The following is a 14,899-nucleotide window of genomic DNA, read 5'->3' as shown; positions in this document are numbered from 1 at the left end:
GACTATGCAGACGAAACTGAGGATGAGGAAGATGAAGAATCTGCACCAAATATTGCTGACTCGCGTACATCTGTAACAAAGTTACGCAGTATTTCCAGTAAAATAAAAAGAAGTGAGATAGTGAAGAAGAAGTTTCAGTCTGCTTGTGAAGCAGCTGGCGTGCCATCAAATCTAAATGCCATTCTTGACTGTCCAACGAGATGGAATTCCACAAATGATATGATTGGATTTGGTTTAAAAGTGAGAGCGGGCATTGACATATTGTGCAGTTCTGTCACCGAATTAAATGATTTTCAAATCACAGCTAATGAATGGCAGGTACTCGAAAAATTACATAAATTTGTAATAAACTTTAAACTTTTAAGTACAAAACTTGGTGGAGACAAATATGTTACATTACCGCTAGTCATTGTATCATTCAATCTCTTGCTAGATAAAATTGAATCCATGGTAAAACAGTTAGATGAGAAACCTAATCGATCTGAAGTGGATGAAAGGCTCATTCTAGCTTTCCAAGCAGCTCGAGACAAAATGCTTAAACATTACAAGAAGAGCAACTGGATTTATTGTACTTCTTTAATTTTAGACCCAAGGCATAAGGCTCAGACTTTTGACCTGACAATGTGGGGGAAGCAACTTAAAACAGAAAGTCTGCGCAAGTTCAATGAACTTTATGAAGAATATAAAAGTCTACACTCACTGAACAAATCTCTGGAATTACCAGAAAAAGAAAATAAAGTATGTGGTGAAGATGAAGACGTAATAGACTTTGATAAACTCTATGAATGTCCCTCGACGTCATCTGGATCTTGTCTTCAAGGCTTAGTGATAGACGAGTTGGAGGAGTACCTGAGAAAACCAAGAACTGCCAGCTCGGAAGACATTTTAGATTGGTGGAGGACGCATGAGACAGAGTATCCGATTTTATCGAAAATGACCCGTGATTTTCTCTCAATACCTGCAACTTCAGTACCTGCTGAGAGGTTATTTTCTAAAGCATCATTAGTAATTAGAAAACATAGAAATAGGTTAAGTGATGAGTCAGCCAGATGGTTACTTTGTATTAATTCTTGGTCAAAAAAATTGATATAAAGTATCATAACCTAATGATAAAGCTGTTGATTTGTGTTGTGTTTTATTTTTTATTCAAATAAATGATAAATCGTAAAACTCTTTTATTAAATTTCTTATAAGTTGAGGGTTCAATCTCTTTCTAGACAGATAAGTATTGTTCTTTAAAATACAGTCAAGTTATTGTAATTAATTTGTTTTTTTACATGTTTTAGCAAATGTAAGCTTATAAATCATAAATGTTTATTAAGAAACAGTTACTTCCATGGAAAACGACATATAGGTCAGTTGATTTTTCGAATTTCTTATCAAATCTTCAGTTATTTATTAATCTGCTTGATCTTTACTATGGCTATGTTAATTCAAGCTCACAATGTTCCATTTCTAATACGTTTTTCTAAGATTTAAAGTAAACTTTAATAAATAGTAATAGACTAATAGGTAATTGCAAGACTTGCAAGACTCTTGCTGCAAGACCAAGACCAAGACCAAGACTGGGAGCGCAAGACCAAGACCAAGACCAAGACCAGGTGTATTGGCGCAAGACCAAGACCAAGACTGGCTAAGTCTCGTCTTGTTCTTGCATTTGGGCAACACTATGTAGTAGTAATTAAATGTTACTTTTTCATCAATTTACGTATCTTAATGTTAACTTACATTATTTATTTATTCTAAACATTCATTTAAAATGTACCTCATAAAATTACTTTTAATTAATTATTAAAAGTATTAATATTATTATGTATATTTATAAATATAAAACTAAAAGTAAATAGTTATATAATATATAGATATAATATGTATGTACTTGTATGATGTCATTGATTTATAGATACTATTTATTTTATAGCCACGATACATTTAAATACTAAAAGCAACTATTTGAAAGGAAAATGGTGCAAGATTTCATACTGAACGAACGAGTAATAATGCAAGTCTCATACATAGGCATTTAAATGCTCAAGGCATTGACCCGACGTGCACTAAATCAGGTTGTCTGCAGTTAGTTCGTTTGTGCGTTTGTATAGAGCTCACCACATTTAGCGTAGAGTTCTGGGTATGCAAAAGTAATAAGATAAAAATCGCACGCTGTAATTTAAAGAAACATAATTTTTAAAATATTTTATTTTTTATCCCCAAACTGAAAGGATAATACTTTTTATATTTATAAATATAATTTCTATTTGGTACTCTTTTGATTTTCTCACGGTTATAACAGTTATGACTAAAATACTCTTAAAATGCAATGATAAGATAAATAATTTTGTAGATTTAAATTAAAATTATATTGAACGTCGTTTATTGTGAGGAGATTTTTACGATTTTAAAGGAAATGCCATTTGAAAGTTGTCGAATGTCGTGAAAGTGTCAATAATTTTATTTAATCAAACTACAGTACAAGATAGATAATCTATACGCTAATACAATGAACAGAAATTGTTAATAAAAAAAATTAATCCAATTCCAATTACAGCTGCATACAACACAAACTATAATATAATACTAACGTACACAACTATGTATTCACTGATATTTTTATGAACACTACAGAGAAAGGTAATATTACAACTATATTGTTATTAAATACAAGATGATAAAAGACAGTTTCTTGACAGCCCTGTATTAAAGGCAATGTCCTTTGAACAGTGAAGCACAGAACAACATTGTGATGATTTAACTGGCTCACACAACAAGCAAAAATAGGTATTTCCGTCTTGTACATGCTCGAAATATTTATTGTTGTCAAGAATATTACAAGATCAGGAAATGTGACGCTTTCCACACCGCTCGATGAAAAAAATACAACTATTTTCTTGAATACTTTACTAGACACCCCTCACGGTTTCAACTGCATTGACATCCATTTTTAGTAAAGCTCAGTATTACATTTCGCATATTTGTATCTCCCTGTTTTATACTTGTGAAAGAATAATTAATATTCAGTTAAGAAATTAGGACTTTGTCGATTAAAAAGAGACTGCTCATATGTCTTTTGGGAATATTTCAAAATATCGTAAGCTCTTTATAATTAACGTTTTCTGATTCAGATTACCCTTGCGATTCCGGTACAAAAATGAAATATTTTAACGATCTTTTATGATGTGGTATAAACATTAACGTCAATAAACGGAAAAAATAGTTTTTCGAATACCAAACTATTAAGTAAAATGTGTTTAACGAAGTTAATATAAAAATTACCGACCGAAACGATTCGAAGCTCGTGGGTAATATACGATTTCTTTTTCGACCTCTCATGTGAAATAAATTAATTATTTTTTATACCATAAAGTAATTTGAGTTCATTTTAATGAATTAATTGTCCATTATATCTTGATACACACATTAAAAGTACTTACAATTACGAGATAATTTGAATTTTAGGCTAATTGTTCATTTTATGAGCAAAAATTGTTCTTGTATTTTGTTTTTTATTCATTTATATGGCAATTTAAAAGATTTATTTGGTCTTTTTTTATTTTAAAAATTAAATTGGATTGATTTTAAAAAATAGTATTAAAAAAATCATATTTTTCAAATTTCGAATGCAAACTATTTCAAGATGGCGCTGGGAGTAATAAAAACGACTGTCGAGTTACGATGCAATAAAATGTCGCTAACACGAAGCTACAAAGCCCTTAATAATGAAGAGTCCTAAATGTCGTTTAAATGAATACTAACTTATCAATAAATGTTCTATAAAATTATTGTCTAAACGCCATCTAATTAAAACGTATAAATTAACTAGATACTAGTAATGTGAAGATGACATAAATTACATAATGACAAATGTATTATAATATAAGTTTAAGCTTTAAACACAGAATCTGTAATGCTTATTTACTCTTATTTTTTTATCCATATTTACTATAAATATTAATAAACGCCTAAAAATGCCTTTTACACTTTTCATTTAATTGAGTATTTAGAAAATATTACAATAAAAATATACGTAATTATAAAATATAATTTAATTAAAACAGTTGGTAGTCATTACTGCCGCAGACGCGACCTTAGTCATATCTATATAGCCGATGTCCATGCGGGAATTACACATTTTATAAAATATTCATAAATATGTTTAACACCTTTACAACGTATACTGTACTTTCAAATGATCACACTTGATAGGTAGTTGTGACGTTATTATATCGGTCTGGTTATTTATGTTGATATCGTTTTTAATTATGTGTGAACTGACAAACAATTAACCTTCTACAAATATTTACTCAGTGCGTAATTCGGTCATTTGAATACAATCAACGGCATTAATACATTATTGGTTAAATTAATTGAATTTGCCACACCTATCCGTTGACACACCTAAACCGAATGCAATAATTTAGGAAGATGTATTTTATCGCACGCTGTCCTCATATGGCTAAAACCCACATAATTTTTAGCATCACTTTATATATTAACTTTCTATGAATTAGAATTAAAACCTAACGCCCCTGTCATATACTAAATTATAATTAATATTTATTAATAATTATATTTCACTAGTATTAACAAAAATCTTCTCAACGGATTGAATATATTTTAAGCCGCCGTTAATAGTAATAATTCATTCTCAGCAGTCACGTCGACTATCTAGAAGCTCGTCCAGGAGGTGACCTGATCTTGCTCTATAAATAACCTTCTTAGCTGACCAGCGACATAATTCATAAACGGACCCTTAATATTCCACTCAGACGAGAAATTTATCAAATGCTATGTAGAACGGGTTCTGTATAAAAGGTGAGCAAGTTTATACAAAGTAAAATAAAATAATAAATAAGCGAGGACTGAGATTTATTTCGGAGAAAAAAGCGAGGTAAGAGCCAGGTCTTGTCGGCGTATGTTTATAGTCGTCCGGTGTCGGCGCACGATATATACGTCTCTAATTAATGCCGCCGCTCCTCCCCGAGATATATTGTGTTTGGCGTCCTCCTTTTTAACTTATTTCTTTTAAATTCCGAGATTAGAAATAAGTAATTGGATTGGTGCATTTTATCTGTTAAGTATCTTGTTGGAAAAAAATAAAACAATACCCGTTCTACAATAATTCGACTGAGAAAACTTGGAAAACAAATGCTAATCAACGTAGTCGGCATCCTGTATAGGTGATATATATCGAAGTATGGGAATCTCTCGACGTAATACGTAAAAAAGAACAGGTACAGCGTACATGGCCGACTCTACACCCCGCGACTACAATGCAAAGAGAATAATGGGACCCAGCTGACGGGAGGTGCCTTCGACCGTTGTCATGGCGACCGAACGAAGGGTGGCCAACCTGCCTGCGCTAACATATTACAAGCACCAACAAAACGCGGATTATCTCACCCCCTCTACACACAGATTTAGACTCTGCGACGTAAACAAGAAGGATCTGTTTCAAAGAACAAACTATATCCTTTATGACCTTTCACTTTGATAGGATAATCGAGATGTGTGTATTGTTAGTTTGGGTTCCATCTTTGCTTTTTAAAATTAGAATAACTATAGCTATCTCATTTCTGTTTAAATCTCTTGACACACTACAACAGATGACCACAACTGTATTATTATAACCTTTTTCTTAGTTTTTTATTTATGATTATTCAAACATTTTTTTTTTTTGTGATTCCTTAATAAGCATCGACCATAAATGTTTTTGCGGCAGTAAAAATACAATTACAGTAATTTATTGTTCATATAAAGTACGATATCTGGTGTGTAACATTTTTGGTCACATGATTTACATCCCCATTTATCTTCAAATAAAATGTTTATAGCGCCCAAATAATTTAAAAATAAATTGCATTACTTCGTAACTTAGTAAGCGAACATTAATTACTTATCAAGTGTTGTTTTTAAAAGACTTCCTTTGTTCTTTAATTAAAACGTACAAAGTTAACATCGCCTTTTTAAATAAATTTGAATATAATCTGTTTAAACGTACCTAATTCTTTCACTTTTTTATTTTCATTAAATCTTCCTTTTGTATACAGAAATTTAATTCTTAGGTACGTAAATATATTTTCAAATATTTAACTTGTATCATATTTAAGATTTAGACTATTAAATCCTCTTAATACTAATTAACAACCTTATTAAATTAATCAGTAATGACTATAAAGAATAAGCAGTATACGACTTTATAAAAATAGCTAGTATGATAATTCCGATAGTTCTATACAGTTTTAGTAATTCTAGAACCGAACAGTTTCTATTTCCTACGGCATAAGAACTACTAAATAACTTAAAATGTAAATTCCAATGACTGGTCCGCTATCAATTATACGCGTAGGGTAGACTATTTATCTTGCCTTATTTATTGCCTGACTCGAAACCTGTCTGGGCTCGGCTCGGTACGACCGCCATGTAACCGAGGAGTAGACCCGAAGATACATACACGGATACATATAACTAAAAAGCATCGTATCAGTTAGACATATACTTCTGATTTAAGCTTTATTTGATTTCTTTATATAAAATTATCTTTTGCTAAATTAGGTAATTAAAAGTTTGAAATGTAATAAAAATATAAGAACGCTTCCTAATTGTAGTCTAGTCTAGACGACATTATTTTTCTCCTTTGTTATCAAACTGTTTTGTAAGAATTTATGTAATTATACAGCATCAGTGATAAATAAATGATTTTTTCATATCGATAAAAAATTAAGAGATTTTTTTTCGCAGCGACTTTAAAGGGTTAAAACTTTCACAATTTCTAAGAAAAACTTTTTAACGTACCAATACAAAACGCCACCTTACAAAGAATTAGAAAGTTGTGCAACCCTTGCCGTCCGGACTTTTTGTAACGAATTCCTTTTGAGATTGCTATTGTGAATACTTGGTCCATTTACTGCTTTTAACCCTTTCCATCACTTCTCATCTGTGAGAAAAAAAAATCTATGCCGCTATCGTATATTTAACTATTTGTATTGACACGTTGTCCTAAACGTCACATCGTTAAACGATTTTTTTAAACTCGGTTGTAAATCTATTAACATCGGTATTTGATCTACTTTGAGGTCGGTCCCAGTAGCGAATAACTCTAAAATTATCTTTACTACGGCAATAAAATATTAATGAGCTATTAAAATCTAAGATGCTATAAAAGTAAAATTTAATGGCTGCTCAAAGCCTTTATTACGTTGCGAATCGAACCCCGAACTGTGGGCCAGTGATACATGTTTCCAATAAATTGACTTAATGTTAAATTTATTTACCGATTGTCGTTAAATTTTAATCGATCTTCCGTTATAGATTTCGAATATGATATTAATTTTTTATGTTATTTTCTCTTCAGGACCAAATGGCTGTCCACGGCGGAGGGGTCGACAAACGTACACGAGATTCCAAACGCTAGAACTAGAAAAGGAATTCCATTTCAATCACTATCTAACGCGCAGGCGTAGGATAGAAATTGCACATGCCCTTTGTCTCACAGAGAGGCAAATAAAGATATGGTTCCAAAATCGACGTATGAAATTAAAGAAGGAACTGCGTGCTGTTAAGGAAATCAATGAGCAAGCACGCAGGGAAAGAGAGGAACAAGATAGAATGAAGCAGCAACAGCAAGAGAAGCAGGCTAAGCTGGAGAGCCAACACCACGGCCACCACGTGACCCACCACCATGATCCCATGAAAATGCCCATCGACAAAGGTTCCAGCGACATTCTCAAAGTGAATAAAGTGCCGACGTAAGGCGCCTGCCTACCGCTTAGTAAATCCTGACTGATACTGTATCATATAGTGTGAATACATGAATGGAAGTGTTACGTCCATATGGACCTGCGGGCAGCGTTAGTCCTGTCGTATCCACTAGTTTTATGTTTTGCGGCTGATTTAGTAGAAGTGTCGCCTCGTTGTGGAGGCGTTTGTGACTTTTATTGTATTAATGTTCCTTTAGTGCGAAGGACTTGCCTCGGTGTCGTTCGCTGGTGGACAGGCTGGTGAAGTGCTTTAAGCATTTATTTTGTTGCCATAACCACACCATGTATTGCAATAATATTTTACTAAATTTTACAATAGCGTTAGGATCGCTCTAAGATTTACAAGTCCGAGTGAACTTCGGTATTGTTAGTTAAGATTTTAAATCTGTGAATCTCATAGTATTTATTGCTACCATTTACTTTACTCCATTATGTTATATTTTTTTATAATTAGATATTATATTATGTACATTTTGATGTATATTTTATTATTTGTCCGCTATCAGCGGACTGGTTATGTTTTAATGGTCACAGTTTTTTTATGATCGTAAAATTTTGTTGTATTTTTATCAGTTAATTTCGAAAGATTTGCTTTTATTTTTGTCTCTATTGTGAATCAATTGAGTAGTTATATTAAAAATTGTTATTTGATTTGAATTTTTTTTTTGTTGCTTAATTACATTTGCAATGGTATAAATATGCAGTTAACTATTTCCATATGAGCGTTAGACGTATGATTGTAACAAGATACGTATTGAAGTACAATTGAAAGTAGGTTTTCATCGTGACGAATGTTGTTTTTTATATTCAATGTTTTCATGAAAATATATAATTCGGTATTTTGATAGTTCTACTTAAATCTTGTCCAGATGGTTGAAACTCTTATAATGTAAAAAAAAACTACATTGTGTCCATACATCCCAAATTGTCAGATGTTCAAAATTATATACGTAACATTGATACATATAATAAACAATAATGTGACTAAAATAAATTTTACATGTAATTTTAAAGTTGACTAGTTTAAGTGTATTATACATAGACAATGTAGGTTCGACTTTAAGTATTGCTAAGGTAAACGCCGATAAGGCTACCGCTAGGTAGATTGAAATTGCGTTACTTTGCCTATTAACGTTTTAAAACAGCTTTTTATTCAACAGATGAACCAGTGCCCATGTACGAGTAAACCAAGCGTTTTGTGTCATTTAATATACGATTCATATAAAACTTATCGCAAATTAGTATCACATTAGATCTTAATCATTACTTTCAGTAATAAGTTTACGATTTAACGAACGGGTTTTTTTTTTATTTTCTTTGCTCCCAAGTCCACATTGTGCCAAAATATAATAAAAATTAATTAGCTTCGTATCATAAAACAAATTATGAAACAAATACGATTACACCGTTGAATTAGTTCATTCGCTTGAAACAAAAACACTTTCCTTTATACGTAAATCAGAACAAATATTAAATTAAGGCTAAAAGAAATTAGTGTTGATAGTCACCATTATACGTAAATTAATGTCAGGGTAGAATTAAAGAAAATTTAAATAAATATGTGTATTAAATTGAAATATTCGCTTAAGTTTTGTAATCATCACTCAATAGCTATCTGTCCACTGTATGTTCGTGTTATATCAATCAGTAGGTGTAATTACTATCGGGATATCATTAGCACGAGCCGTATTAGTAGTAAGAATATCACATTTTTTCATGCTTCGTGTAAAGAGAAGTCTATTTTATTATTTCAAAAACAAATTATTTCCGGTACGAACAAAAGCAATATTTAGTCATTGAAACGATTTTCATTATTCGTTAATCGATCTCCTTTTCTTTACGAAAAGATAAATTTTGTCAATTCGATATTGTTACTTAATTTAAATTAATATATAATTGAGGAAGAATAAACGTAAGTGAAGAGAATTAAGTGACATCGTCCGTGACGTAAAAACGTTTAGAGCGTTTTTCAAATAAATTATTTACATAAAGTTTTTATTTAACGTCACATTTTGTATGAAGATATCTGAGCGCCAGATATGTGCAATAGTAATAATCTAAATAGTAACGATCACATTTCATGAGCTATAGTCGTCGTGTAAGATTACTGTAAGGTTGTCACTAGCGAGTAAAATAGATTCTTTATCCGATCTTACTTTTAAATATCAATCGAGAATGATAATCGAACAAAATGTACTTAAGTAAATTTCGTATATGTAGGCTTTATAAGTTATAATGCATAGGTAATAAATAACTTAGACACTGGTAATAAATATAAGCGTAATGAACCAGGTGAAGTATTTGATTAAAAGCGCTTAACTACCTATTTAGTATCGTTCGTAATTATGATTGGAAGAAACTGTAATATTCCGGAGAGACGGGCGTACACACTGACACTTGCATCGGGAACGGTAACTAATGCGCAACGTGTGTATACGAACTTTAAATTGTTATTTCTGCGTTTGATAGAATATTTAATTCCGTTGTGAATCAATTATCGTTTTGTTACTAGTTTGGGTCTGTGCAAAACATTTTTAAATGTACGATATCGTCATTATTATTATTCACTGTTACGCGACTAGTAATTAAGTTTCGTTTCTAACAATACGTAAACTTTTAACGTATTAGTAATAATATTTGTGTGTATGTTCGTCGGATGATTTATGTCAGGCTCTCCTTATTGTTTCTGCCTCGTAAAGAACTGTAGATAATTCACGAGAAACAATGAGCAATTTGCTAAATAGATTATATGCGACCTCCATCCGTAATGCTGTCTTGCCATACTGCTAGTGTTTCTTAGACTATAGGTATTATCGTAATACCTGCCTGAATATAGATTTCAATACGTAGTATACCCTACCGTCTTACTCTTAAGTATAGATTCATATTTCTATAAACGTAAATCAAAGGAGGTTTTCCAGTTCTATGAGTAACTTTATATTATAATAGTTTTTATAACATTGTTAAGTTGAAGTATCCATTACGCCATTTTTATTTTTTTTAAAAATATATATTTTAACAAGACTTTCGTTCTGTTAGGTTATTTCTGAATGATTGTTAATTTTATCTTAATATAATTGTAGTTATATATGTATGTACCTATGTCTATATTTTCGAAAATAGTAATTATCGTCATAAAAATTAAGTAATTGTAAATAGTCGTGAAAGTTTTATGTGGCGCATTATATAAATATATATTATTTTTTGTTTATATTTTGTTTTATGTTACGTATTTATGTAATGAACGTACGTGTTCAACTGATTTCACTTGACTATGATGAAGAAAAATTCTAATCAGACAAATTCACAACAATTCTTTTAGATTGTGACTTTTATTGAAGTCAAAAAAAGTATATTCTAACATAAAATCATGTTTATTTAAAAATTTGGAATTTATTTTTATTTAATATATTAATTTAAGTAATTTCTAGTCAAGTGAAATCGAACGTACGAGTCAAAGTGACTGTGTCGTGTTAAAATAAGATAATAGATGGGTGATTGTATATGAAGCCCGCATTCAATATTGTAATATTAATTTCAAAATTCAAGAGAATAAAGAGTTAATGAAACAATGGATATTTTAATATTATCAACCCCATCCCCTCTTCAGACATTGAGGAATATAAATATTTTAAAATAAGTTCAAAAAAGTGTATTATCATAAAAGTGTACACTTTTTTGTTTAAGTAAAAAACAGCATTATATAAAAAAAAATTCTGTTTGGAAACTAAATTTGGTTTAGTAAATAGTACTAAGTGGTGTTCGTAGATTCACTCGTTTCAAATTCAATTCAACTTACTTTACAGATTTATAAAAGGGTTATAATTTACGTTAACAAACTCACACCCCCCACCACCCACTCTCAACCAACATACTATTACGAAACGATTCATTAATTGATTCCACCTGTAACATCTCTCTGCCACATACCCTTTTTCTCCATGTAGGAAAAAGTTCAGAGCTTAATCCGCAGAGCTCTACTGCGAGTTGACGGTTACGAAACCATAAGATTAAATAATTTTTAAATCCCCATTATAGTTCAAATTCTTACTATGGTATTTGATATAACTAGTAACTAAACTAATTTATCAAAAATAATCAAATATATGACAAAGACTTGATAAGTTTTCTTTTTTCTGTAAACTATTTAGTAATTAACTAATTTTAAAGTTCACACGTGCATTAGGCACCTACTGCCATAGCACTGAATACTCTATAAATATTGTTAAGTAAAAAAAAATATAGGTACAATAAACATGTATACATACCCTACTGCACGTATTTCATAGTCTAGTCACTCTATGCTTTTTACATCATAATAATATTATTTGTATATATCTACCTAATATATGTATATCTATTAACTGGACGCCCGCGTTGTTCATATAAATCATATACTTGTGTATCATATCATTGTTTAGTTATAAATAGTAACGTGTAATCTCAAAGTCCTATCCATTAAAAAAAATTATGATTTTTTAATACGACTTATCCTTTACTTGTGCTACCTATATTTATAAATTATATAAAATTAAAAATATAAACTTTAAATAAGGATCTTAGTGTAATATAAACACGCCCAAAAGCTCTATATTATCTTTAAAGGCATAATTTCAAGCAATCTTATGTAATAACAAGCATAGCATAATAAAGGATGAATACATGAAAATAAGGACATACTTAATGTATCCAAAGTATCTTTAATAGTGTAAATCTAAAAGGCGCTTAAATTTTTTTCAGCATGTGAAACGATATTTAAAACAATATTAATTCTCACCGTAACTAACGTTCACACTGTCGGCAACTCATTCTTATAGCAATTTCTGTCCCATATTTCACTTTAAAAAAGAAAACGCCATTGCCCCTAATAGTTTAATGCCACTAAATACCAATAACGTTTGTCGGATCCCCGCCAAAAACAAACCATGAGTTATATCCATATGTAATGTATTCTGCCATTCCGCCATTTTCCATTCTCCACAGACACTGGCGCTGTCAAATAAATTTTAAACCTACAGAATTCACAATAGGTGGGATCTTTTCCCGTTGAACATAGAATTGCTCAGCAATTCACTCCCCTCTGTGAGTAAAGACTATGTTAAACGCCAGCGAGCTGCAAGCGATTTTGTTCCCAAATTGATAAATAATTTTTTGTACCGACCTTTCGTCTCTTGCTTAGCCCTATACTTTTTGTCGATAGTTTTTTTAAGTACCCCTATCTCTTGACATTACCTTTATGGCATCTGATATCTCTTATGAGATCGTAGCAAATTCTAATGGCAATTAAAAACGACTATAGTGGTTTCTTCAAGTAAAAAATGCTACTTGCTTACGTGTTCTTGGAATCAAATTGTCTAGTCTTTTTGTAATGATTTATATAAAATTTAATATGCATTATGCATTTAGCCTGTCATCCCACTGCTGGGCATAGGCCTCTTTCTCCATGTAAAAGAAGGATTAGAGCTTAACCTACCACGCTGTTCCACTGCGGGTTGGCGGATATGTTCCGATCATTGATTAACGATTGCTATTAGGTATTTATGATAAAAACCAGGACTGATGGCTTAATGTGCTCTCCGAAACACAGTGGGGAGACCCACAAGGAGAAACATCCAAATCAAAAATAAATATTTCTACAAATACAAATATCCATCCCGAGCGGGAATTGAACCAGCAATTTGGCGAATCTTAGGCGACTTCACTAGAACGGTTCTTCCTTTTTAATACCTCTTACGTTATTTTATTTTTTAATTTATTAATATTTGGCGATAATTAAGAGTTGTGCAATATTGTTAATAAACACATAATTATAATTATAGTAAATGAATATAAGCACACATAATCTTAATTAAAATATGAAATAAAAACATTAATTAAGTTTCCTCATTTATATTCTTGATTCAACGATACGTAATAGCATAATATATTGTACCAAAAAACAGTTAATCTACCGTTGATACTTTTCTATATTAATTTCTATCAACTGGTTAATATAACAAATATTAAATAGTTAGAAGAAGCAAGGCAATATTTTTTTAGGTATTTATTTTAATATGAAAAATGCTAAATTTCAAAATATTTATATTTTTTTTATTTATGTGTATAAATAAAATAATGGCGTTTTTAACACAATATAAAAGCATATAAAGAGCAAACAAAATTTTAAAGTACCTACAATGTTTTTAACATACTTTATAAAATTAAAATCCAATTAGGTATATTAAAAAGCTATCGACATGATCGTGGATTACAAATCAATGAGTTTAATATAAAAATATTCATTATATAAATAAAACCCCGCTAAGTTTCTTAATTTATGAACAGAATGATAGCTTTAATCCTATTTGCGCTCACGATTAAGCTGCAGTGCGTCGAAATGGCATAGACTGAGCCAATTTCATGCTCTGACGCTCCCTCTCTGCACCAAAATCTCTTAATACGTATTGAAATAAAATAACAAACTGCTATCGCTATTACCGATGCTACAACAATCGATTTTAAAACTATTTAAATTAAATTGTAACTCTACTTCAATTATTCAAATACAATTTCATTACAATGAATTTTAAAATTGTTATAATAATAACATAACATAAGGTAATGAATTTATAATTATCACAACAATGTAAATAAAGCAAATGTATTAAATCGTATTTCTAAATAATAGCATTCATAAGTCCATTTTAGCACTCATAATATAAATTGTAAAATTCAAAAGTTATTGCAGTTTACAATTTTAATGAATGGTAAACGTAGCTAGATCGGTTTTCATTTGAAAGGAATTCTATATAGACATTTATGTACGTAATAGAAGCCGAGCTGGATTGAGCATGGCGACTGCTATCCGCTTGCAAACTATACCGGATACGATAGGAAACTCCATTATTTTATTTTATTTCGGTTTTGTTTCTATTCGATCGGAGAAATTGTTTCGATTCACTATGTTCACTTTTAAATGTGTAATACGATACGACAAAAAAATACGATTTTTAAAATTAAAAAAGTACAATAAAATTGAACAAAGTATTCTAATAACCGATAATTTATTTTCAGTTTAAATTGCTTTTTAGTTACATTATCCCACTAACGAAATTCGAAACAAATATTTTAACAAAAATATTTCGAACTCTACAATATATAACAAT

At 30.6% G+C, this 14,899-nt stretch overlaps 1 protein-coding gene across 1 annotated transcript in view; it reads left to right on the top strand.

Annotated features, from left to right (window-relative positions):
• Nucleotides 1–7,746, top strand: part of LOC123657777 (homeobox protein abdominal-A homolog) — a 41,879-nt gene extending 34,133 nt beyond the window's left edge. The window contains exon 3 of the mRNA XM_045593291.1: nt 7,349–7,746. Within this exon, the coding sequence (XP_045449247.1) occupies nt 7,349–7,746 (398 nt within the window). The remainder of the gene's footprint in view (nt 1–7,348) is intronic.
• Nucleotides 7,747–14,899: the final 7,153 nt, after the last annotated feature.

Source organism: Melitaea cinxia, chromosome 11 (assembly GCF_905220565.1).
Source record: "Melitaea cinxia chromosome 11, ilMelCinx1.1, whole genome shotgun sequence".
NCBI lineage: Eukaryota > Metazoa > Arthropoda > Insecta > Lepidoptera > Nymphalidae > Melitaea > Melitaea cinxia.
Note: the sequence above shows the minus strand (reverse complement) of the source record. Positions and strands in the feature narration are given on the sequence as shown.